At 50.4% G+C, this 22,426-nt stretch overlaps 12 protein-coding genes across 12 annotated transcripts; 7 read left to right on the top strand and 5 right to left on the bottom strand.

Moving 5' to 3' along the window:
* The first annotated feature begins 1,762 nt into the window (after nt 1–1,762).
* COCSADRAFT_33364 (uncharacterized protein) lies at nt 1,763–3,010 on the top strand. Its single transcript, XM_007697335.1, has one exon. It carries the CDS (start codon nt 1,847–1,849, stop codon nt 2,765–2,767), a length of 921 nt encoding a protein of 306 aa, XP_007695525.1. The 5' UTR covers nt 1,763–1,846; the 3' UTR covers nt 2,768–3,010.
* A 12-nt stretch (nt 3,011–3,022) lies between these two features.
* Nucleotides 3,023–3,611, bottom strand: COCSADRAFT_272929 (uncharacterized protein). Its single transcript, XM_007697867.1, has one exon. It carries the CDS (start codon nt 3,463–3,465, stop codon nt 3,157–3,159), a length of 309 nt encoding a protein of 102 aa, XP_007696057.1. The 5' UTR covers nt 3,466–3,611; the 3' UTR covers nt 3,023–3,156.
* Nucleotides 3,612–3,829: 218 nt separating this feature from the next.
* COCSADRAFT_33362 (uncharacterized protein) lies at nt 3,830–5,117 on the top strand. The gene has a single exon (XM_007697334.1). The coding sequence runs from the start codon at nt 3,992–3,994 to the stop codon at nt 4,766–4,768; it is 777 nt and encodes a 258-aa protein (XP_007695524.1). The 5' UTR covers nt 3,830–3,991; the 3' UTR covers nt 4,769–5,117.
* Nucleotides 5,118–5,430: 313 nt separating this feature from the next.
* Nucleotides 5,431–5,814, top strand: COCSADRAFT_156881 (uncharacterized protein; the record flags this gene model as incomplete). The annotated part of the gene is made up of 1 exon (XM_007697866.1): nt 5,431–5,814. The coding sequence occupies one exon, from the start codon at nt 5,431–5,433 to the stop codon at nt 5,812–5,814; it is 384 nt and encodes a 127-aa protein (XP_007696056.1).
* Nucleotides 5,815–6,172: 358 nt separating this feature from the next.
* On the bottom strand, nt 6,173–7,695 carry COCSADRAFT_80286 (uncharacterized protein; the record flags this gene model as incomplete). The annotated part of the gene is made up of 4 exons (XM_007697865.1): nt 6,173–6,626; nt 6,682–7,354; nt 7,413–7,548; nt 7,600–7,695. The coding sequence occupies 4 exons, from the start codon at nt 7,693–7,695 to the stop codon at nt 6,173–6,175; spliced, it is 1,359 nt and encodes a 452-aa protein (XP_007696055.1).
* A 791-nt stretch (nt 7,696–8,486) lies between these two features.
* On the bottom strand, nt 8,487–9,739 carry COCSADRAFT_33359 (uncharacterized protein). The gene has a single exon (XM_007697333.1). The coding sequence runs from the start codon at nt 9,670–9,672 to the stop codon at nt 8,758–8,760; it is 915 nt and encodes a 304-aa protein (XP_007695523.1). The 5' UTR covers nt 9,673–9,739; the 3' UTR covers nt 8,487–8,757.
* Nucleotides 9,740–12,091: 2,352 nt separating this feature from the next.
* On the top strand, nt 12,092–12,459 carry COCSADRAFT_272889 (uncharacterized protein). The gene has a single exon (XM_007697864.1). It carries the CDS (start codon nt 12,193–12,195, stop codon nt 12,388–12,390), a length of 198 nt encoding a protein of 65 aa, XP_007696054.1. The 5' UTR covers nt 12,092–12,192; the 3' UTR covers nt 12,391–12,459.
* Nucleotides 12,460–13,192: 733 nt separating this feature from the next.
* COCSADRAFT_33358 (uncharacterized protein) lies at nt 13,193–14,529 on the top strand. Its single transcript, XM_007697332.1, has 2 exons — nt 13,193–13,564; nt 13,653–14,529. Exons 1-2 carry the CDS (start codon nt 13,453–13,455, stop codon nt 14,450–14,452), a joined length of 912 nt encoding a protein of 303 aa, XP_007695522.1. The 5' UTR covers nt 13,193–13,452; the 3' UTR covers nt 14,453–14,529.
* A 1,591-nt stretch (nt 14,530–16,120) lies between these two features.
* On the top strand, nt 16,121–18,423 carry COCSADRAFT_272866 (uncharacterized protein). Its single transcript, XM_007697863.1, has one exon. It carries the CDS (start codon nt 16,314–16,316, stop codon nt 18,156–18,158), a length of 1,845 nt encoding a protein of 614 aa, XP_007696053.1. The 5' UTR covers nt 16,121–16,313; the 3' UTR covers nt 18,159–18,423.
* A 324-nt stretch (nt 18,424–18,747) lies between these two features.
* Nucleotides 18,748–19,545, bottom strand: COCSADRAFT_33355 (uncharacterized protein). Its single transcript, XM_007697331.1, has 3 exons — nt 19,349–19,545; nt 19,094–19,288; nt 18,748–18,951 (listed from the first exon to the last, which is right to left on the bottom strand). The coding sequence occupies exons 1-3, from the start codon at nt 19,349–19,351 to the stop codon at nt 18,931–18,933; spliced, it is 219 nt and encodes a 72-aa protein (XP_007695521.1). The 5' UTR covers nt 19,352–19,545; the 3' UTR covers nt 18,748–18,930.
* A 120-nt stretch (nt 19,546–19,665) lies between these two features.
* Nucleotides 19,666–20,577, top strand: COCSADRAFT_187386 (uncharacterized protein). The gene is made up of 2 exons (XM_007697862.1): nt 19,666–19,904; nt 19,999–20,577. Exons 1-2 carry the CDS (start codon nt 19,847–19,849, stop codon nt 20,427–20,429), a joined length of 489 nt encoding a protein of 162 aa, XP_007696052.1. The 5' UTR covers nt 19,666–19,846; the 3' UTR covers nt 20,430–20,577.
* A 37-nt stretch (nt 20,578–20,614) lies between these two features.
* COCSADRAFT_33354 (uncharacterized protein) lies at nt 20,615–22,375 on the bottom strand. The gene is made up of 3 exons (XM_007697330.1): nt 22,149–22,375; nt 21,378–22,090; nt 20,615–21,321 (listed from the first exon to the last, which is right to left on the bottom strand). The coding sequence occupies exons 1-3, from the start codon at nt 22,251–22,253 to the stop codon at nt 21,105–21,107; spliced, it is 1,035 nt and encodes a 344-aa protein (XP_007695520.1). The 5' UTR covers nt 22,254–22,375; the 3' UTR covers nt 20,615–21,104.
* Between the last annotated feature and the right edge of the window lie 51 nt (nt 22,376–22,426).

Genomic DNA, 22,426 nt, shown 5'->3' with positions numbered 1-22,426 from the left:
GAGTCCAACAAGCATTGCTATACGCCAGCTTGCTAAGAGCGCTCAGCTTGCAATGCAATCAGCAACAATACTCGCAGAGGAGAATAAGAAGCTACGTACAGTCAATAAGCGCCAACAACAAAAGCAAGACCGGCGCCGTCAATATATCGCCTCTGGCGGGGTGCTTCAGGTGCAGCAGGCTCAGCAGCTTACTGCAGAGGCAGAAAGGTTGGTCATGGGCAGTGACCAGAACCAGACTGGTGAGCGACGCCAGCGCGCGCCGCCAACGTGCACGAAATGCCACACTGTAGGACATACTCGGACGTCATGCAGGACTAGATCATGAATTATATCTCTTAATTATCTCCAAAAATATTACGTTGTTGTGGCTCAATTGCGTAAAACGTCGCGTCAATTTTGGTGGGGCGGCCAGCTTACTGATACGGCCAGCTTACTGATAGAACACGTTACCACCATACTAAGCTTACCTAAACAATGATGGCATCCCACTACGCGCATGACGTTTAGTGGGGGTCCTATCCCCCACGTGTTCTGCATATTTGAAGCTTCTACTCCGCGGGACATGCTCAACATGTACTTTACATATGTGTATGCACGTTGCACGTGAGCCAGGGACTTACTATCTGCGATGTTCGAATCAAGAATGCAAAGAAAAGAGCTTCTTCATATCAAGATAGAACTAGAGACGCTAGAAGGCTACCAAGACACTAGCAACAAGGAAGGGTTGAGAGACTACAGGTGTTAGACAGTCCACCGTCTTACTGCACGCCATGCCCAGTCTATTGGAACTAGCACGTTGCGCGAAACTGGAATGAGATTGGGAATTGTACCAGATGACACTTTTTTCGACAAAGAAAAGGACGGGGATGCTGGTTCAAAGAATGATCGAAATGCAAAACGCCTCTCTGTATGTGCGATGCGAGTTTTGATGTTCAGAAGGGGAAGGGTGTGACAACATCAGATAAACAGTCTGACTCGTGCAATAGACCCTTTTTTTATCTCTTCTCCATCTGACAGGACATTTGTGCCAAAAATAGACTCGATATGTATCGAAGAACATGAAGAAGAAAGAAAAAAAAACTGTCAACTTATCATGCCTACCCCTTTCCCTTCTTTGAAAGAAAATCCCCCACCAAGAAAAGAATGTCCAGGATGCTTGCGCAACAGCACTCACGCCCGACACCCGTGTGATCTCTCCTCCCTTCCAGCAGGGGTGGGCGCGTGCACCCGCAAGCTCATCAAACGACCACCCCTCTGAACCGTGGAATCACGACTGCAATCCACGCTTTTTGCGCACATTTGCCGGAAACAGAAGGTTGCGGTGGGGAAGTGTCTTGGATTGTTTGATGTTTGTGTGTTTGCGCGCCTACAGGACCAGGGGTGAGGAGGTGAAAGAGTGCGTTTGTGTGGTAGCGAAGGGGCGGTCGGTTGGGTTGGTTGGTTGGGTCCTTTTTTTAGAGGGTTAGTTTTGCGAAGGAGAGACTATTGATTTTGGGGTGGTGGAGATTAAAGGGCTTGAGTTGGCGAGGTCAGAGGGTATGGGGTATTGGAAAGGGGGGGGAGGGATTCTGTGGTTTTTGAATTATCGGATATCTATGGACTAAGTGTACTGTTTGTGATGTGCTGTATGTAGAGTAATACTATGGATGTAGTATGTAGATAGGTTGGTGAATACCTATGTGCGGGGTTTGCTCGGGCCGACCTCGCTGCGCCTATACTAGGCCCATCCAATAACTCCATCTATGGACTATCTAATGGGCAATCTAAATGTGCAAGCGTTGAAAGATACTTTTATGAACCAAAAAACGGCATAGCTTGAATCAAACCCAAAATCACGAGCTCAGCTATGTCCACCCTTGAACAAAACATCCGCCAGGCGCTAGAAGCCCTCCTACCCCGGATCCAAAAGCAACATGCAGAATCCCCAGACACGCCCATCATCCTCGGTATAACCGGTCTCCAGGGCTCAGGAAAATCAACATGGGCATCTACGCTCGTAAAACTACTATCCGAAGAACATGGGCTCTACAGCATCACCGTCTCCCTCGACGACTTCTACAAAACCCACGCTGAGCTCCTCGAGCGGAGAAACCAAGATCCAGCCAACAAACTATACCTTACACGCGGCCAACCAGGAACCCACGACAAGCAGCTCGCCCAATCCTTCTTCCAGCAACTAAAAACCTGGAGCACCACCACAACAGACGGTAGCACTAGTACCAAGGGCCTCGCCATCCCCTCCTTCGACAAAAGCCGCTTCAACGGCGAAGGTGACCGCGCCCCAGAACACTCCTGGCCGCGTATCACCCGCAAACCCGCCGTCGTCATCTTCGAAGGCTGGTGCCTTGGCTTTATACCCGTTCCTTCCTCTCTAATCGAGCAGAAACACGCACTCGCTCTGCAAGGTAAACTCCCCATCAACACACCCGCACAGCACCAAGTCGCCCATTTACTAGAAGTAAACGAGTATTTGAAGCGGTATTGCGATACTTTTATGGGACCCCAGCATTTTGACTACTTTATTCATATTGATACGGAGGATCTACGCAATGTGTATAAGTGGAGGTTGGAGCAGGAGCATAAGATGATTGCGGTTAAGGGAGAGGGTATGTCGGATGAGAGGGTGAAGCAGTTTATAGACGGGTATATGCCTAGTTACGAGATTTATCTGGAGCAGTTACGCGAAGGGCTCTTTGGGGAGAAGGGAAGGATGGTGAGGGCTGTATTGGATGAGGGGAGGGGGGTTAAGAGGGTTGAGGTGTTGTAGGGTTGATGGCAGTGTCTGAGGTTATCTTTATCAATGACTTCTTCAGATATGGATGATGACCAGGTTCCGTCGTAGAACTTCAGGTTCACTCTTGCAAGGCAAACCCTGGGATCTAAAGACCATGTAGCGTAGAGGATGCCCTCTCATCTTGACCCTACTTCTCTCCCCCCTCCCCTTCTTGTTGACTCCTCCAAAAAAACAGATTTCATGACCCCCTTACATCCCAAAAGCACGTCACCTGCAACTTGCCCACACCAACACATTCGGAGTTTCGGCACCGAAACCGCGTATGATCGCGCAGACTATTTAGATCGATGCTGTTCTGGCAATACATGCACGGCCATTTTTCTACAAACGCACAGTTTTGGCGTGCTTGCCTGATGCTGTCTCTATCTCAGGGTATTAGAATTGGGGCGGTTTTTGGGTGTGACATTCAGGAAGAGTGTGCACGTGTAAGGAGTGCGGTGTGGCGTTTGGGATTTGGTGGCAGGGGGAATGTAGCAAGACGTACTTCCACGATTGGATGTTTGAGCGGGTGAGGGTGTGAGATACAGGGGTGTGGGAGTGGTTGGAGGAGGGCATGTTTGTGATATCCTCTTTGTATTTGTATTTGGACATGGATGAATCGAGGTAGGAAGAAAAGGCGTGTGAGGATGCCGCTCCTGTTGCCCCTCTAAATAGAATGCTGCTGTCCACATATGGATTAAGAAACGTACAATTGGTTTCGTTGCTGGGACCCTGGAACCCTTGAGTCTGATGTTCCAATCGAGTGCGTGGTATTAGAGGGTCAGGTTCAGTGTTGGGACAGCAGGCGCAAACAAGGGAACGTAGCGGTAACAGTGTGATTGTCCATTTTTTGCAAAGGGCTAATTCCGTTTGATTCACTTTCTGGGAATTATTCATTTCTTTCACTTATTTGTGTGCAGTGTAAGTTTAGAGTCAAGGCGAACAACAACATGTGCTCTTTCTCAGCCTCGTCCTAAACGTTATCCGCAGCGGCCCTACTAACTACACTTAGCGATCAGCACCGCTAGCTCATCATGTAATATTCTCAGCCGCAATCTGTATCATTGTGAGAAATGACAAGACGGCCTCGGCAAAGCTGACAGTAATGTATAAAAACCGCCCCACAACATCGTAATGCGGCTGAGTACCTGCGGCTGAAGGCTATCGTGGCACCAAAGATCTACGCACCTCCACCACAACCTTGCTACCTATCAAGCCATGACCACGTTGCACAACCCCCCAGCCAACGGCGCACCAGAATCCGCCGTCAAACCACCATTCTTCGATGTCAACGACCCCAAACCCGTCCGTTATGGTGTACTACTCTTCCCAGGCTTCCAGGCGCTCGACGTCTTCGGCCCACTCGACGTCTTCAACTCGCTCGCCATGCTCTACAGTTTCCCCACGAAACTAACCATGCTTGCCAAAACGTCCGATCCGGTTGAAACATCGCACCAAAGAGCCGGCAACACCATGTTTTCGCACCCGGAGACAGACGTCTCGCAGAGCATGATTGTGAACCGTACGTTTGCGCAGCAGCTCGAGCTGCAAGAGGGGGCTGCAGCTGAGGCCATTGACGTTCTGATTGTACCTGGGGGTGTGGGAACCCGCGGCGATATGAGCACCGAGATTGATTTCGTAAAGCAGATCTATCCTAACTTGAAGGCTGTCTTGTGCGTGTGTACTGGGGCGACTATCTTGGCGCGCGCGGGTATTCTGGATGGTCGCAGAGCTACTACTAACAAACGCGCGTTTGCGTGGGCAACGAGCACGGGGCCGGAAGTGAAATGGGTTCCGGAAGCGCGATGGGTTGTAGATGGCAACATTGTGACTGGTTCTGGAATCAGTGCCGGCATCGATGCTACGTATGCTTTTGTGGCGTTGAACTATGGCGAGACGATTGCACAGGAATTGGCGGATTGTGCGGAATATGTGCGTTGGATGGATCAAGATCATGATCCTTTTGCGAAGAGATGGAATGCTGGCGCTTCTTGAAGTTTTCTGCAGCACTAGAACGGTCTTGCGGGTTTGATATAGAGGAGCTGGCACGTATTCGACAAGCTCAAGCGTCTAGTCTGGTGAGTATTCATAGTTCATCCAGCTGCCTTCCATCTTTTGCTGTGTTGTTACGTACTACGGTCACCCGCTCTTTCACTTGTATCATGACAACAAATAAGACTCATCTTCACTTTCACTTCATGGCTTGTTGCCCCGTATTTTGCTCAATTCTCAGTCATTTTACCAACCGCCATTCTACTACTTGTTCTTCTTTTTCTTCTCAACTCAACAAAACTACCGTCTTTAGCACTTATGTCTAATTTGTCCACCCAACGAGATCCTCCACCAGCACCGGACCCCAGGAACGCTAGTCCACTCTTGACGGTCCTTCGACAAGAGCTTGGCCTCAACTGGGGGCTATACAAAGAATTCCTGGTGAGTATCAAAGCCGCCATCCTAGTTGGGGACAATGCCGTTCCACTGATCAACCAGATGGAGCCCTTGATACATAATCGAGCTTGCCAAGTTGCTCACCAGGGTGTGTTATTCTTACTGAAAGAGTTGGAGATGAAGTGTCGTGCCAAGGTAAGACGACAGCAGTCTCCCATCCACATCCACTTGACGCAAACCGGTCGTCTATGCCACCTCTAGTCACGAACATGGTGTCGCGTCTACATCCGTCATCAAGACTGTCTGCGGGTAGTGTTGTACGCAGCTATCCCAGCCAAAATCCCTCAACGTCCCGGACACGCCCAGCTCCTGCTCCTGCTCCCAACCGACCTAGATCCAACGTCGCGACCGCCATTCAAAACCAGCCCCACATCCAGCAAGCTCTACAGTCAACTCTTAGCCATGGCGATGTCATCTTCATTGACCCCAACTTCAAACGCGACGTCCAAGATTTCTTTGGTCTCCCTGGCCGTCCCCGAATTACTAATACCTCATACCACGAGTTCGACTCTGTACCACATTATGAACCTGGTATCGACGATCTTGCTTTGTGGAATAAGAAGGTGGAAGCAGAGAGAGGGGATGACATGTAGTGGTGTGTTTGGCGACACTACGTAGACAGAAAGTGTATAGGAAGGAGCATACTAGTAGTCCGATGGGTGGGTTGTCAAAGGCTCTACGAATCGACAATTTTCTCATCTAACGTGCATCCCTTCGTACCGGAACAGCCGGTGTGGCAGAACACTATTTTTTGAGCAGATCATAAGGCGTTGTGGTAGGCGGTGGTTTAACATCACTTTGCTCTTCGATTGCCGTCTTAATCAACTGACACACATGTTGTACTAATTCTTGTTTGATGCTGCTTGCGGGCTTAATGAATCCTAGCATTAGCCTGACAAGCTGGAAAGACCAGATGCACTGGCATTCAACTTCCAATTTCTCTCTAATCTACTATAAGCTTGCTTCGCTTACGTTGCTGCTGTGCGCCCTTGAAAGTGTTCTAGCAATATTCCCCATCTCTACTAATGCACTCTCGTCGTTATCTAAGTTCTGCTCGAACTGCACATCGAACGTCTGCGTGTGGAAGGTGTTCGGTGCAGTGTTCGACTTTTGCGAGCGGTTTGCGTCGCCTTCTACTGTTTCTTTGCCTCCTTCATTACCAGTATGATCATGGCTGTAACTGCCATAGTCACAATGTTTTCTGGAGCTTCTGTTCTTCGATGCAAAAGCCAAAGGGTATGCGCGTACAAGAATTTTCCGAAGTGCGGGCATACACGAGCAAATAATCCCTACGTCCTGTTCTATGCTAGACCAGTAGACGATGGCAGTCAAGTCCCGTGTGGGATTATTGGCACGGTCCAAGTGTACGATGGATTGTAATCGAAGAGCGGAGACAACCGTAACACTGTCAGATATGATCAATGCCACGCGTTACAACAAGGTGGTTTACATTTACTCACAACGTTCCGACAAAGAACATCAAAGATACGCTGAGTTTTCGACGCCAGGATAGCTGGAGATGGATAACTTCATATAGTGGTATAGCCAGCATCCAAGCATCTAGAGCGATGCTGAGAAGCGAGTTCGCCCAGTTGAGTGCGCTGAAATTGAGGCAACTCTTTTGATCTTTCATATCCCAGGATGTCCAATAGAAACTGGGTAGTTGGCATTGGAGGGCTCCACCAAGGATAAACGCAACTGTCCAAAGAGCAGTAAAGATAAGAGTACCGTACAACAGCTTACGAGTAGTAGACCTTGGAAAGATTCGTAGGAGGAAGAAAATAATAGAAATCTTGACGAGACCAATCTGAAGAAAGTACAGGATTGGGAGAATGTAGGCACTGCGCCGAAAGGTAGCTATGCTGTCGAATGGTAATGTCCAGATATCTCTGTCGAGTCCATTGGGAATGAGGAGTATGTCCACAAGAACAACAGATGGTATTCCAGTAAGCAATGCAGCTATAATGGCATAGTCGTCCCAGCCAGCGTTGGTATCGGAGAATGATTTGAATAGAAGGCGAATGAGCGCGATCGCCGCCGTGATGCTGAACAGGGTGATGTTGAGGACCTTCACTTGGGAGCCGATGTTACTGACAGGCGCGCCGCACAGCGTTGAAGATAAGTTTTTAGCCGCTAGAAGATGATATTTCAGCTTTACTTCTCAACGGTGTATATGAGAGATCCCACTAACTTAGGCTTTGCTTTACAGTGCATGTCTGGCGCACACAACCCTCGATCATGCCTTGAAGCTGCGTGTTTGTACATATGCAACTTGCGTCCGACCCTGCGCACGAAGACGCTCGTATTAATCTTCCTGTGCATATTTTCTATGGCCGTAAATCACTATGGTTTGGTGTTTGCGGTCCGACCATACGTACTGCGCATTCGGGGATTGACGCAAAAAGAGCAGGATCTTGTGCGGCCGTCCATGATGCATAGGTTAAAAGCAAAAACAGTGTATAAAGTTGCTTCATATTGCGGCCGTGATTCTAGAAGGTGGGGCCCTTGACCTTGGTTATAGAAGGTAAGGCCAACATCTTAAGGGGTTGGGTTTGTTTGAGATTCATCATCAGGATTATCACCCAGACGATGATCAATTGCTTAGAATTGCTGGAACTCTAAGGAACTGACTCGGTGAAAATGGTGAAGAGCAACGGAGAGGTACTTGAATATGTGGACTGGCTGTATTGGGCAAAGCCACTGCTTGATTTGATAGCCAAGGCTGTGTTTGAGACTCCTGTGCTACTAATTGGATTGTTTGGCTTATACACTACATTTGCCCTAAGCCTCCCCTGGATTAGAGTGCACCTATTCAAAGCCTGAAGCAGATGATTCAACTGCGACTTTCGTACGCAGCATCGCAAATTTGCGGAAGCTATTACCACAAATGGCATGCAGTGTATTCCTTAACATCACATCTAGCAGAGTTCACAGCCGAATTTGCGAGATATCTCTTCTTGAACCATGATTAGACCATGTGGAGGCCTCGCAAATTCCGTGTCTATTACGTCATGATGTGGAAGCGTGCGTTTGACAAGTAGCAGACCCTTAGTTTTAAAGTTGTGTTGCCCCCGCCAAGACTGAACCAACTGAGACCGATAGTAGCTAGCTCACTCTGGTGCTCTAGAATACCCTAGCAATTTTGTTGCACTGAGCTCGCCTTAAAGTATACGTAGTAACCAACCTAAGATTGGGTTGTAAGCTCGTGTTAGCTAGCTGTTAGTTAGAATAATACAGCGCTAGTAAGAAGTTTAAATGTTGAGGTTGTAGATCTAAGCTGGTAAATGAGTCTCTATTGTATAGAAGCAATCAGGGATGGATATCACAGCTCTCCATTATCCAATACCGTAGCTATCATTTAGTGCAAGTGGAAGGCGTTCATCTTCTCTATAGTCTAAGAAGTCGAAGTAGATGAGTATCGCTGGAGTGACCGAGACAGATCAAAAGGTAGGCTGTATGCACCGCTAAATCCTGACAACAACACAACGTGTCATAGCCTGCCCTATTATCCAAAGCCAGAATCGCTATACACCGTCTCACAGGCTCGACACAACCCTCTTCACCACCTCATCCAGATCCTCCTCTTCCAGCCCAAGCAACTCATTCGCAAACTCCTCTCTCTGCTTCCAATCCGCAGCAACAACCCCCCAAACAGCCACAACCTCCTCCCTCGCCTCCATATCCCCCTCCAACATCTTTGGCCTACAAACCTCCAACTCCTCCTCACTCCTCTGCTCAACCCGCTCAAACTTCTCTCCCGTCGCCTTCTCCAGCGCCTCCAGCACCTCCAGCTGCGTCACACGGTGACTATGCACATACAGCAACTTATTCCTCGTCTGCTCCTCCCGTTCCAACACCCTAACCACCGCCTTGCCTATGAAATCGAGATTGGATGCGGAAAACTTGATGTTGCCGCCATCAAGCAGATATGCCTTCCGGGCCTTGACGTCAAACTTCAGCAGACCACACGTCATACCCCAGTCGAAAAAGTGGCCAGTGATGAGACTCGTCCAGGTCAAGTTGCCCATGCCGGGTTCGCGCTGTTGGTCCTGCAGCGAGATAAGGTAGTCTCTAACGACCTTCTTGCCCTTCATCAAGGGTAGAATCTCGTTCGTCTTTTCGTCGGCCGAATCGCAGCTCCCGAATTCGGCGGGCATGACGCGCTTAACGCCTGCTTTGAAGGCCGCATCGATAAGTTTCTTTTGCGAATCCACGTGGCTCCCCGCAATGGTGATGATCAAGGCGTCGATGTTTTTGCTGCGCAGCGCTTTGGCGACGGCATCGACGTCTAGGTCGTCGGGGACGGTGATGACGTTTGTTTTTGGGTAGACAGATTTGGAGGTCTGGCGGTTGAGGACGTAGAGGGAGAATTCTGAGGCTTGGAGGGCGCGCAGGACGGGCGCGCCGAGGGTGCCTGTTCCGCCAATGAGGGCGACGTTGGTTATGGTCATGTTTGTGAAGTGTTGGCTGAATTGGGATATAGAGATGTTTGTAGTGTTGTCGAATGTTCGGTGCTCAATGGCTCAAATGTATGTACTGTATTCGTGGATTGACGTAGTCCGAATTCGGGGCGGCGGCTATTGACGCATAGATTCGGCAATTTGTTCGAATTAGTTTAAGTGATGCTTATGTTTCTGCAGCACCATAGGGAATCAGCGCCTTGTCCTACGTCCATGTGTGGAATGGAAGCTATTCTGACATGTACTATGCTCCTGTGAGAATTCGGAACCAATTGATCATCTCTCGTAGCTGGACCTCTGTCACGGACAGATATGATCAAACTGACTACAACGCCTCTGTTTTATGTGTAATAGGAGATATTAGAATCATTCCTTGTAACAAGGGACATTTCTGAATCTGGCATGCAACCATACACGCCTCTGGGTTTGTGTCAAAGCGAGGCGCAAAGCATGGATTATTGAGTAGCGTAGCAGATACATGCTGGATATCAGTAGATCTGGTAATAGTATATATCATTTGACAAAGGATCCGCAATTCGCTATTCAGCTATGGTAGGAGCGCAATAGTATATGGGGCACTCCGTAGCCCTGCTTGAGCTACTAGCACTCATAAGGACGGTTCAAGTCTAACGGCCTGACTTCCCAACATGCGCCTCAACAATTTCTTCTCGATATCTGAATAGACGCTAGCAGTCGTCTAGTGCATCACAGCATTGCTATTGTAGTCTTGTTAATAGTACTTTTTTTGGAAAGGGATAAAGAAGATGAGAAATTACTTCTATTACACATTGATTACTGCTACTACAACTAGAAAGACCTAGATTGATAGTTGTCTTTTTGGTTCCAAGTGTACAATTTAGCGCTAGGAGTGGGTTGGGAAAGTTGCAATGACCAGATTTGCTGCACGTCCCAGTCACGGTGTTTGTCCGAACTCCACACATGCTAGCAGTTGAGACAGTGGCCAGGGATAGAAGAAGGATCCATGGATGGATTGTGTTGGGTATTCTTGGTGAATTTTTAGGTTGGCCGTTTCGGAATTCCTAATAGGTGTGAGATCAAATGTGGATAAGATCGGTAGTCGCCTCCATACTTGCGTCTTTATATATTGATTCCTTATAGTCGCATACGTCAGGGGGCTTACTGCACACCATTTTTAAGATCTTAGTCTACCTCTTGATACGTCGAAATTGTTAAGAAGATCTATCTATCAACACAAGGCACAACTGAAGTCACTTCACATAGCAATACACATTGCGTAGCAAAGGCTTCCTTCCTGTGGGTGCGGGTGTAGCAAAAGCTATTCAATATTTGGTATGATCTTCTTTCGTGCTAACAATGGGCTGATATCTCTTCTCCATCTAATTAAAATACCGAGGCAGCGATGAATTAAAGTCTCCAATCGTCGTATCTTATCTTCGAATACGATATGTATGCTTTTCACAGTATGTAAGCAGCCGATCAATGTCCCCCGGACTACGCACGGTTGGAGCTTCTATGTGGCGCAGAACGAGTAAGCAATACGCCCGTTGCTTATGTTTAGAGTAATACGCCGAATTGCATAGAGATGCTAAATACAACCAAGGTCATTTAAATGAAGTTCTTGTTTCTGTTCAAAAAGATTCACGGAAGTGCGTTACATGTCGCGATGATAGACTGTACTAATGTAGTCAAACGTGTCGACTATGGTTGGCAGCCGTGCATAGTACGACTGAGGATACGTTGACGTTGGATGTGGATAGCGGGATAAAGATAGGATGAAGTGGTCAAAGGTTAAATCGAGTGTTGTCGCGATGAATGTAAAAGATAAAGGTCAGAGTTGGCAGAAAAAGACAAGAATGAGGACCCAGAAAGATAGAGTCATGAGATGAATTTGCTTAGGGATTTGATGGATTCTCCCAACGTCGACAGTCATCTGACAAGCACAATGCTGAAAAGAGTGGGTTCTCAAGCAAGTACCATCATCCGCTAACTTCAGATATAGCCGGTAGATCAACGTCACTACAAACTTGATTCTTCGCGTGATTCTGTCGAATGAGCCTGAATCTGCAAATTGCATATGTGTTGGTCGTGAACCACAACCGCAACGAAAAATGATGAGAAGTTAATCAGTCAGCTGAGAACCATGTAATCATGGTACTGTAAACTCCAACAGATCAAGGGTCACTTGATACGTGGTCTAATTATGGGTTGAAACTAGTGCTAGGCGTGTATATTAAAACAGTCCGATTTGGCCAAGTTGCGAGAAAGACCAAAGCCCAGCGAGTAAGTTCACCAAGAACACAATGCCTAGTTAAACAATATCTGCCCATCTCTAGGAAAAGCGGATAAATATTAATGCATAAAATTCCTGATCACAAAGACATCCTTTCAAATCATGGATAACTACCATTCGTCCCCTACCAATCCCGACAGACGAGCGTACCTGCATCATCCTGCCTCCAGCCCCAACACGAAACCTGTACCAAGGAACTAACGAATGTCTTCTGGAAAAATATAACAAGCATGTAGTTCATGCACCATCATCTCCATGTAATCATAAGCGATCAAAAGGGTCCCCCGCGCCATGAACCCCTGCCATCCCATTCCCCGGGACCATCCCTACCCACAACAACAACCCCGAACACCAGGGACCATCCCATCCCACAACCATCTATACCCTCATCCCGCCCTGCCCTGTCCAGCCCTCTGCGCCACAAAACAGTACTTTGAAACTTAACACCAGCTCATTATACACCCTCTAGTCCGTCTCCTAAAACCCACATCTACTTTCCGCTTTTCGCCAAAACTTACCTGCTCCTTCCCTATTTCCCCATCTTATAGCGACGATCCCATCCTCTTCCGGGTGCTTATACCGTTTGCTTAAGGGGTCTGGCTATAGTCGATGCTCCTTCCCATATTAAACACCTTGAAAGTATGATAGCGGAGGGGTAGTTGCAAGCGAACAAGGAACACACTTGTAGCTTATTCATTGGCAATTTTGTGATTTTTGTCGCGAAAGAGTCAGTTGCACCGCGTCGTAGACGCATTCAACTCGCAAAAAAAAAGGGAACATGGTAGTTAAAAAAAACACGAAACATGAGCTTGAAATTACTTTAAGCGGACACGTCGTTCGGACCGAAACCGCACAAACATGATAAAAAAGTACCAAGGGTGTGGAAAGAAGGAAAAGCAAAAAAGGTGATGAGGAGATGGTGAGCCGGGGGGGAGGGGGGAATACGAAGAAGCGCGTATGTCACAGACAGATAGCATACGTATGGTTTGCGTGGTGAGATGCAAACACAACACGAGATCGTCACGCCATCTTACGATGTCGTACGCACAGCGCGCGCACCACAAGGCAAGACACACACACCACCATCCACACCACCATCGCTAGCCCTACGGTACGCGCACGGGCCAAGTGACCGAATGTGGGACTTTTTTTTGCCCGGCAGTTTGGGAATTTGGGCGGAGGGGACAAGCAGATATATCTTGGCTGTGGGGAAATATGTTGAGATATATAGGTTAAGAGAGAGACTCTTACTTTGCACTTTTTGTTTCATGCAATATAGAAGAGAGAGAGAGAGAGGACGTGTGGATTCGACCAACATTGTTTCTTTGGATTGAAACTCGGAGCAAATACGTACAAGTACACAAGCACGACTGCCTATTATACCGGGATAGACTTTCTGGTTGCAACAACAACAACAACAAGTTGGGGGAGAAACCATAAGAGAAGGGCAAAACAACAGAGTTTGACCTTTTCAGACAACGTACACACATATACAGGGAATGGCGACACTACAGAGTCATCGGCCGATGCAGCATGTGGATCGGAGGGAGCTGTATACCAGTCTCGAGGCACGGATACAATACCTGCACTCGTTTCTCGACTTTAGTTCACGTACGCTTACACTCTCTCACCCCAACAAAAAAAAAGAGAAACTTTGAAGAGAGCGAAGAGGAGAAAAGACTAACTTTAAAAAATGCAGGCGACATGGAAGCCCTGACGAGCGGGGCCAAGTACATCAAAGCGCTCATCCCCGCCGTAGTCAACATTGTGTATAAGAAGCTTCTGCAGTACGACATCACAGCACGAGCGTTTGAAACGCGATCGACATCATACCAGGGGCGAGTGGACGTCAGCAACCTCGACGAGAACTCGCCGCAGATTCTGTACCGCAAAATGTTCCTGCGGGGCTACCTAAACAAGCTGTGCAGCGACCCATCGACCATGGAGTTTTGGGAGTACCTGGACAAAGTAGGCATGATGCACGTGGGGCAAGGGCGGGCGCATCCGCTGCACGTCGAATACGTGCACATTGGCGTGACGCTGTCGCTCGTTCAAGACATCATCACGGAAGCGGTGCTGTCGCACCCACGGCTGAAGATGGAGCGCAAGATTGCGCTTGTGAAAGCGCTGAGCAAGGTGATTTGGATCCAGAACGATCTGTTTGCCAAGTGGTATGTTCGCGACGGCGACGAGTTTGCAGAGGAGCGATTGGTGCCCGAGGTTGAGCCTGAAGGCTATCTGCACGGCAAACCTGTCTTGCGCGAGGGCAGCAGCGAGCGCGAGAGTGAGATTGAAGAGGCCGACATGGCGGCGGGTTCGTGTCCGTTTAAGAATTTGGCAGGCAGACCGAGTCTGGGGAAGGATCATCAGGATGCGCAGTATGGGGAAATCGTGATAGATACCGCAGAGGCGCCGAGGGCTGCAGCGTCGACGACATCACCAGGCATGAGGGGGTTTGTGCAGAGCGCCATGGCACGGGCGGTGGGAAGTAGCGCTTGACGGGCGAGCGAGCGAAGGGGTGGGGTTGATGTTCTTACTGTAGATACTATGCAATTCTAATCATGTTATTTTGTTGTTGACTATTTTCAGTGGGGGCGTGTGTTGTGTGGCGGTGTTGATTGGGAGCGGTTGCCGGGATGGATACTGTGATGGTCCATGCACGGGTCAAACCGGAGGCGGAGAAACAGCCGCCGCCCCGAGAGCCGCGATCGGCTTGTCGTGATGGATGCCCTCGCCATCGCCGTAGCCCATGTCAGGTTGGCACGACGAATTTTGCCCAGCACACAGTCAGCCTTTTCTGTGAACATACATTTTAAGTACAAACTCTATATGCACATGCTGCAATGCTAACGTCCATGTCGTCTGCTGCAGTTTTTGCATGATGCATGATGAGGGGGCAGGACAATCACATGACGCGGCATTGTGGTGAGAGGCAGAGCAGATGTGATGGTGTTGAGGGTGTTTCAGGCTAGGGCGGGTAGTTGTGTGGAGAGGACCAGTACCAAGCACCAGTACCAGCACCAGTACCAGCACCAGCACCAGCACCATGGAGCGGGCCTTGTATAGTAGGAGACTAGGTGTGCGAGTACTACATCCTATCGTATAGAGACTCTAGTAGGCCTCACCGGACTCAGCCTGCAGCCCTGGCACCATGCTGCGCCTTGTCTCTCGGGCAACTAGGCAGATGTATCGTCTCCAAAACAGTGCACCCTGCCGATCCACTGACGATCCGACACTTCCGTCCAGGATGGGTAAGCAGAGAAGGCTGTCGGTACCGACTTCATAGATGCACATGGAAAGCAGAAAAGGCACATGGCAGCGCATACTGTAATAAAGTCCCGCGGGCCATGACATGACGCTGCTGAGACGCAACTTGAGTCGTTGGACGTTTGCTGGCAGCGACTCAGCCGACGCGCGCCCTTGGCTCGGTGAGCGACTTGGCCGTGGATCCGTCGCACTCGCTCGCTCCATCCATTTGGCCCATGTAGTGTATATCGGGGCACGCGGACTGGAGCACAAAAGTAAATGTCTAGTGGGCGTGCAGTGGCCACCAGTGAGGCAGCGGGGAGGCGTGGTCGAGTGGCCAGCGTAGGTTGGACTTTTTACTTTGTTCTTTTTGCGGCTGCGTTTTGCTATCGCCGGATTGCCTGCTTTTCTGAGACCACAGCAACTGCAACATCCACGCCAGGCCCCAAATGGGCAGCCAGACTGGGGTCCCCCTGCTAGCGTCGCTTGGTGCAGCCCAAACCTGCGGAAACGCTCTCATTACTTGCCCCGTCGTGTCTGTGTCCGTGTCTGCCTTCGCCGCCGCCCTCCCCCCAGACCTTCGTTGTCACTGTCGCCCTTCATCACAACATCATCGCCGCCTGGCACCTCACACCCCCCCTCCCCACCACAACCCCCTTCTCACCCTTTCTCTCCCCTTCCCCCCCACCATCACCACCACCACAACGCCTCACCGCGGCTTCTTGTAGCACTCACCCTCTGTAATCCCCCTCGACGCCTCCTGGATCCACGGCTTCTGCCCGCCCCCCAGACTGTCGTCGTGCTGGTGCGCCTGTTTTCTTCCTTATCAAGTGGCCCGATCAGCGCGCTTCTTGCCCTCCACGTCATCATCGCAACGGCTTAACTGCTGGTTGCTTCTCTTCCTGCACTCCTTCGCACACTGTTCAAATCCCCATAACCCCTTTTTAATATCCCCCCGTCTTTCCCGCGCAAGTGCTGCCTCCGACTCTGCACGCCCGCTGCTGCGACTGCTGCAACGTCATCTCGCAGCTCCACTAGCTCCCCAACTTCGATGCACACGCCCCTCACAACGACAGATGACCTCTGTTGCTTTTAGGCTTTCTCCTCTCTCACAATGCAGTCCATGTTCCGCCTCCCATGGTGTAACGAGTCGCCTGGCGACAAAATCATGGAAAAGTCTGCCCTGCACAAGCAGAGGCCGCTGCCCGTCGTCGACATGCCAGCCTTTATGAGCAAGATCAAGCGGAAAAGGACAGACAGTCCTGAGCCCTCGCCCGCGCACCACGCGCATGTAGTAAAGAAGTGGAAAGATGCTCACGGTGACATGAAGCCGTCGGTGCAAAGTGCACCTGCTGCTGCCTCTGCCTCTGCTTCTGCCCACGTTCCCGACGCCAGGCCAAAGGCGCTGCCTGCAACCAAGGAGAGCAAGAGCAAGCCCTCAGCCCCTCAGCAACAGCCTGCTCAACCAAACTCCACCACCACGCCTGCATCCACTACCACCACCTCCATGGACTCTGGTCTAACCCCTGTGCAGCAAGCTATTGAGGCTCAAATCAATTACGAGATCTTGCTCAAGCACAACGAACTCCGTTTGATTGAACAGGAGCTAGCCAAATGCCAAGTATCCCTAGAGCAACTCAGGCGCTGCTCTCTCATTCCTTTCCCAGGCACCGAGGGTCTCGATGTCAATGTCAGCCTCGGCGTAGGTCCGTCTTTGCAGCCAAGTGCAGGCTACACTCAGCCCCAGTATGCTGCGCCTTGGGGAGTCACTGACGGTCCTTACACTCGCCACTACGCAAAATGGCTCATCTCGGACGTCAAGTTTGATCCCGTCTCCGAGCGTGCGCTCGCTCAGCAGGCTCAAGGTTACTTCGGCACTGGTGAGGGCAGGACGACGCGCGGCAGTTTTGCTGACTACGGCTCAGCTCACAGAGGCCGCACGTCGCGAACTTCGACTGGAATGTTGAAGCTCACCCCTCTTGGTGAAACTCCAGCACCAGCGCCAAAGATAGATCCTTTGTTGCACAAGCGATCCACCGACGGCCAGTGGGTGCGCCTCTATTGTGCTCAGTGCGGCCACAGCAACTTTTCAAACACTCAGGGCTTCCTCAACCACTGCCGTATCAAGCACAACCAAGTCTTCAAGAGCCACGATGCTGCAGCTATTGCCTGTGGTGTACCTGTCGAATCCAATGACGGCGCGAATCCTGTTACTGCGAGTGAACCTGCCAGCATGCCTGCGGCAACGCCGGCAGTGTCATTTCCTACCCCGGCTACTTCTGGTATCGTTCACCCGCTCGCGTCTCAGGCCGTACCCGTTGCACACGCTCCACAAGTGCACCGTCAGTTGAATGCTCCATCGTCCAACAAGTCCAAATCTGCCCCGCCTCCTAGCTTTATCAAGACATCCTCAACCCCTTACCTGGCAGCCCGTTTCCAAAACAGCGGTGCTCAAGGTGACTTCAAGGAGATTCTGGAGACGGCCCGGTCCAAGATTGATCTGGATGCGATAGACACCTCGGATGACGACAGTGCAGACACTAGTGTTGCGTTGACCCCGGTAACAAGCGTTGCTCCCCACCTAGCCCGTCTTCCTGCTAGTGCTCCTGCAAGCAAAACTCCTGCAAGGGCAGGCAGTAAGAAAGGTTCTCATCCAAGCCATGCACGCCTTCCCATGTCTCTCCCATCTCCCATCAAGCCTCAAGGACACAATGACATGCCACGCTCGCCCGCAGACTTCAGCCCTCACACAGTCGAGTCTAACCCGGGTCTAGTCAGCGATCATGATGACGATGATGATGACGATGCGGACGATGCGCACAGCCAACCTGACCTTGCTCTTGACACTCACGTCATGGTCGAAGACTCGAGCGACGTTGAAGGTGTGCAAGAACGTAGGGGCTCTCGGCAAGGATTGCACGGGTGTTTTGAAAAGGGCGAGGGCAGTCGTAAGCATTAAGCAGGACGAGCGAGTTAGGTCCGGCTTGTCCTGTTAATGTTTCCTTGTCCATCACTCCCTTTCCCCCAATAATGCCCATGTCCTTGAACGATGTTATTCTTCTCTTTTTCCTCTCTTTTTTTCTTCATTATACTCGGGTGCCAGCAATGGACATGGAGGTCCGCTGGTCAGGACAGTGGAATTGTTCTGCTTTTAGTCTGTTTTTGCATTGCTCTGTCTTTTTATGTTTTGTTCTCATGATTCAACAAAATCAGTCAGACATCTCATCTCACGCGCGCCTCCCGAGGTGTTGAGTTAAGGCGCTGGAAACGTCGTGTATTATCATCCCCTGTATGGAACAATTGGTGTTCTTGGTTGGAAACTTGCTGTTGGGGTGGTTTAGATGGATTTCGGGGTGGTTTAGATGGATTTCGGGGTGCTGGTACACTTTTTTTTGCTTTTGTGCTCCCCAATACACGGTCGACTTTCGAACGGGTTAGCAAAAGTCTGCGAGTGTGAAATCTCGCTTGCCCTGTATATATTTTAATCTCATGACGCTCTGCACTTTAGACTTGGTTTTTATGAGGTGTTGTGACTTGAGTTTTGTACGTTGGTGTTTGTGCCGAGAGATGACATGTGTTTTTTTGGAGATGATGCCACGATATGCTCTTTATATTATATCAAAATACTTCCCCCACAACGCCTCGCTTTCAAAAAAAAAACGCCCATGGTGGCTGTCACCTTACTGTTCAAGAATATAGCGTACCATCCCACTTGACACAGAAAGTCTACATTATCCCATGAACTCGAGCGTCTGTTTTGACGTCAGTCGTTGGACTTTCCTCTCCTTGAACACACCAACTCTTGCCCCATCGCACACTCACATCGTGAATCAAAAAAAGGTAGGAAGGAAGGAAGAAAGAAAGAAAGAAAGAGAGGAGAAAAGCAAGACTCACAGCCATGACCACACACGCAATACTAACATACGGACTCAACCTCTCCCCGACCCTCGCCGCCTTCCACAACGGCGACACAATCCAGTTTTCCTTGTTGCGATCGATTATGCCCGGGAACACCGAGTGTGCGTATGTCGAGGTGCAGATTGTGAGGAGGATGACGAGAAGGAGGGATTGGAAGTTGAAGAGGGCGGTCTGTTAGGTGTGTTAACTTGAGGTTGCTGAGGACTGAGAGGGGGGGGGTGGGATAGTTACCATGATCGTTGATGCGCTAAGGATGTTGTTTTGTACTGATTTGTATGTATTTGTGTGGTGAGAGAGAGAGAGAAAGAGAGAAAGAGGAAAAAAAAGGGGGGCTAGGGGAGTGCAAGTAGTGAAGTTGTGGTTTAATTTTACTTTGTGTCGCATGTAGTGTACAACAGGTTAAACATGTGGTGGGTGTTGGTTTCCCGCGGCGGACAGAGAGGGACGGAGGGAAGAGGGCCAGTGCGCACTGCTGACCCACACCCCCTTCGATCGTCATTGCAAGGTTGGGGCTGGGCGCTGCGCCTGCTGGCTTTTGATTCCTACGACTGAACAATAGATATCGCGGTGATAAGTGGTACTTGTGTAACGCAAACTATTACTTGAACGCGGAATAAAGATACACAGCACTATCCCGACGCGCCAGATACAAAACTCATCCAACGCCGCCGCTGCCGCTGCCGTCGTCGTCGTCGTTCGCTTTCGCGCGCTCGCTCTTTCGTCGCAAACATGACGGAACCGCGTATGCGCCTACGCCAAAAAGGCCAGCAATTCCCAACACAAGACTGTACGTCTTTCCTTTTCCTTCCCTTCCCTGCCTCCTCCCCTCCCTCCCTCCAAAAAAAATAACCCCTCCTAAATTCTGACCATATAAAAAACAGTAGAAGCCTTCCTCCTCGCCTTCGGCGACAACGACTATCCCCTCCCGGAAACCGTCCGCGTCCTCGACGAAATAATAACAGACTACATCATCGAAACATGCCACGAAGCCGCGTCGGTGGCGCACCACGCGCGGCGCGCGAAGATCAAACTTGACGATTTTAAATTCATGCTGCGCAGGGATACGGGGAAGCTGGGCAGGGTGAGTGAAATGCTGGAGACGGATAAGGAGTTGAAGCGGAAGAGGAAGGCGTTTGATACGGATGAGGGGGCGGTGCTGGCGGATAAGGAGAGGGCTGGAGAGAGGGTGGTGGAGGGAGGGAAGGAGGGGGTGGATGGGGGGGAGAAGGGGAGGGGGAAGGAGGAGGATGAGAGGAGGAGGAAGAAGAAGAAGAAGAGGAGGGAGGAGGAGGGCGTGGGGAAGAGTGCGTGATGGGTTTGAGTGCCGGTGGTCCTGTATTGCTGTAAAAGAAAAAGAGAGCGGCAGAGAGTGAATGGAGATTGTGCGTTATGGGATGCATGGGCGATTAGTATACGGAATAAGGATACCCCAAAGAAGAATGAAATTGAATCATTGCCAATTCATCATGTGTCAATTGTTGATAAGTATGCACAGCTCACCATGCTAGCATCCTTCTTTATTCCTATGTACGGCTATACATCCCTCACCATACAACACTCACCAAGCAACACAATGGTACATACATATAATTCAGCAGGTCAAAATATCTGGCATTCCACGTTCCAACATACGCCTCAGCGTAGTGATAATTCTAACCACCGCGGCCGTGTCAAACAAAACTACTAGGTATACAGCGCTTTTACTAGGCAAAGGCTTTTTCTGTTGAACAGGAGCAGGCGGCCTGCAGCTCGACCACCTAAACATCTTCATCGTCGTCATCATCATCATTTGTCATGGCTGCAATGATGCCTTGAATCCACGGGTTTCCACGTTTCCAAGATCCGCCCGCATTCCTGATGCTGAATCTATCAACCATTTAGAAACGGGCATTCCCACGCCCTCTGTTGCTAGAGGCTTGACTCCGTCTAGAATAACGTGTTAGCCAAACGCCAAACTCCTTGCAATGTATCCCTTTTTTAGGCACGCTCATGCCTCTTGTTCCCTCTGCTGCCTTCCCTTGCCTCCGCCTCGTCGGTCACCTCCCTTGCCCCTGTTTTCACCGTCCTTCTTGCCTTCACCGCCAAGAACATCACCACCGCCCATGGTCAGCGCTGCTGTTGCCAGACGGTTGGAGAGGTCGATTTGTGTGCGGATTGTGTTTGCGAGGTATGATACCACAAGGACATCCTGGATGTGTGCGTTGCTGCTACATGTTAGCAAAGCCAGATATCACTAAAAAAAAACTGTATCTCAACGTACAAGTCGCGCTCAATGTCAGCAGGCTCAACCTTGGGTGCTAAGCTGAGTGCGTTCATCAGGAACTGGCCCAGTGCGGATGAAGGCTCGGCCTCTTCGTCCAGAACATTGTTAACGTAAGTGGACACGCGCTCAAGCATGTCAAGGACATGTTGGATGGCACGCTCCAATGAATCCAGGTCGGTCATGACCTCCTGTGACCGGTTCTCGCTGTCCTTTGCGGAGGAGATGAGCTCCAGACCTGACCTCTCGGCCTCGCCGTACTTGATCTCGTGGGGTACTGGGATGAACAGGCAAGAGTCGGCCGCGCGCTCGGCAGTGACACCAATGGGTGCGGAGATGTATGTCTTGGATTCAATGTCCTGGCCTGGGACAGTCGAGACAGTCAGATGAACGGCGGGGTGTGGCCATGTTCCGTCGCCCTGTTGGCTGTAGAAGTTCTGGATGAGGGCGGAGAAGGTGTTGAGGTCGCTGCTGGTTGCGTACCAGCCGACGAGGACTTCGCGGGGGTTGGCGCGGAGGTGGAGGGCAAGCATCTGCTTCTGGTAGTCCATGTCGACCTCGACCTGCTCGGCCGTCTCGGTGTGGGGGACAGCATAGCAGTTGCGGATCTCAATCTCAGTGCCGTCTTCGCTGCGGGTGCCGAGGAGGGTACCAATGACGCGTTCCTGGTCGGCGGGGCGGCGGAGGGCATGGTCAAGGATGGAGAAGACGGCCTGTTCACAGCGGGTCAGAGAGCGAAGCTGGCAGCCTCTCACTGCAGTAGTCGCATACCTGGGGCTGGATGGCGACGTTCAGCGGGGCAGTCGATGGCTGGGCACCCAGAGGCGCAGGGCCGAGGGGACGCGCGAGATGGAGGAAAGAGTCGTTCTCAGCCATGATAGCGATTGTGGTCTGGGCGGCGGTGATCGTGGACGTAGTCGTGGTGTTGAGACGCTGGCGGCTATCAAAGATGACAATGTGGTTGGTGGGGCACGTCGATATTCTTCACGAAATCTGGGCAGGTGCGGCAGTTCGCTTGCACGGGCCATGTCGATATATTTTCTGGCGGG

This window comes from Bipolaris sorokiniana, assembly GCF_000338995.1.
Source record: "Bipolaris sorokiniana ND90Pr unplaced genomic scaffold COCSAscaffold_2, whole genome shotgun sequence".
NCBI classification, from domain to species: domain Eukaryota; kingdom Fungi; phylum Ascomycota; class Dothideomycetes; order Pleosporales; family Pleosporaceae; genus Bipolaris; species Bipolaris sorokiniana.
This window is presented reverse-complemented; position numbering and strand designations above follow the sequence as displayed.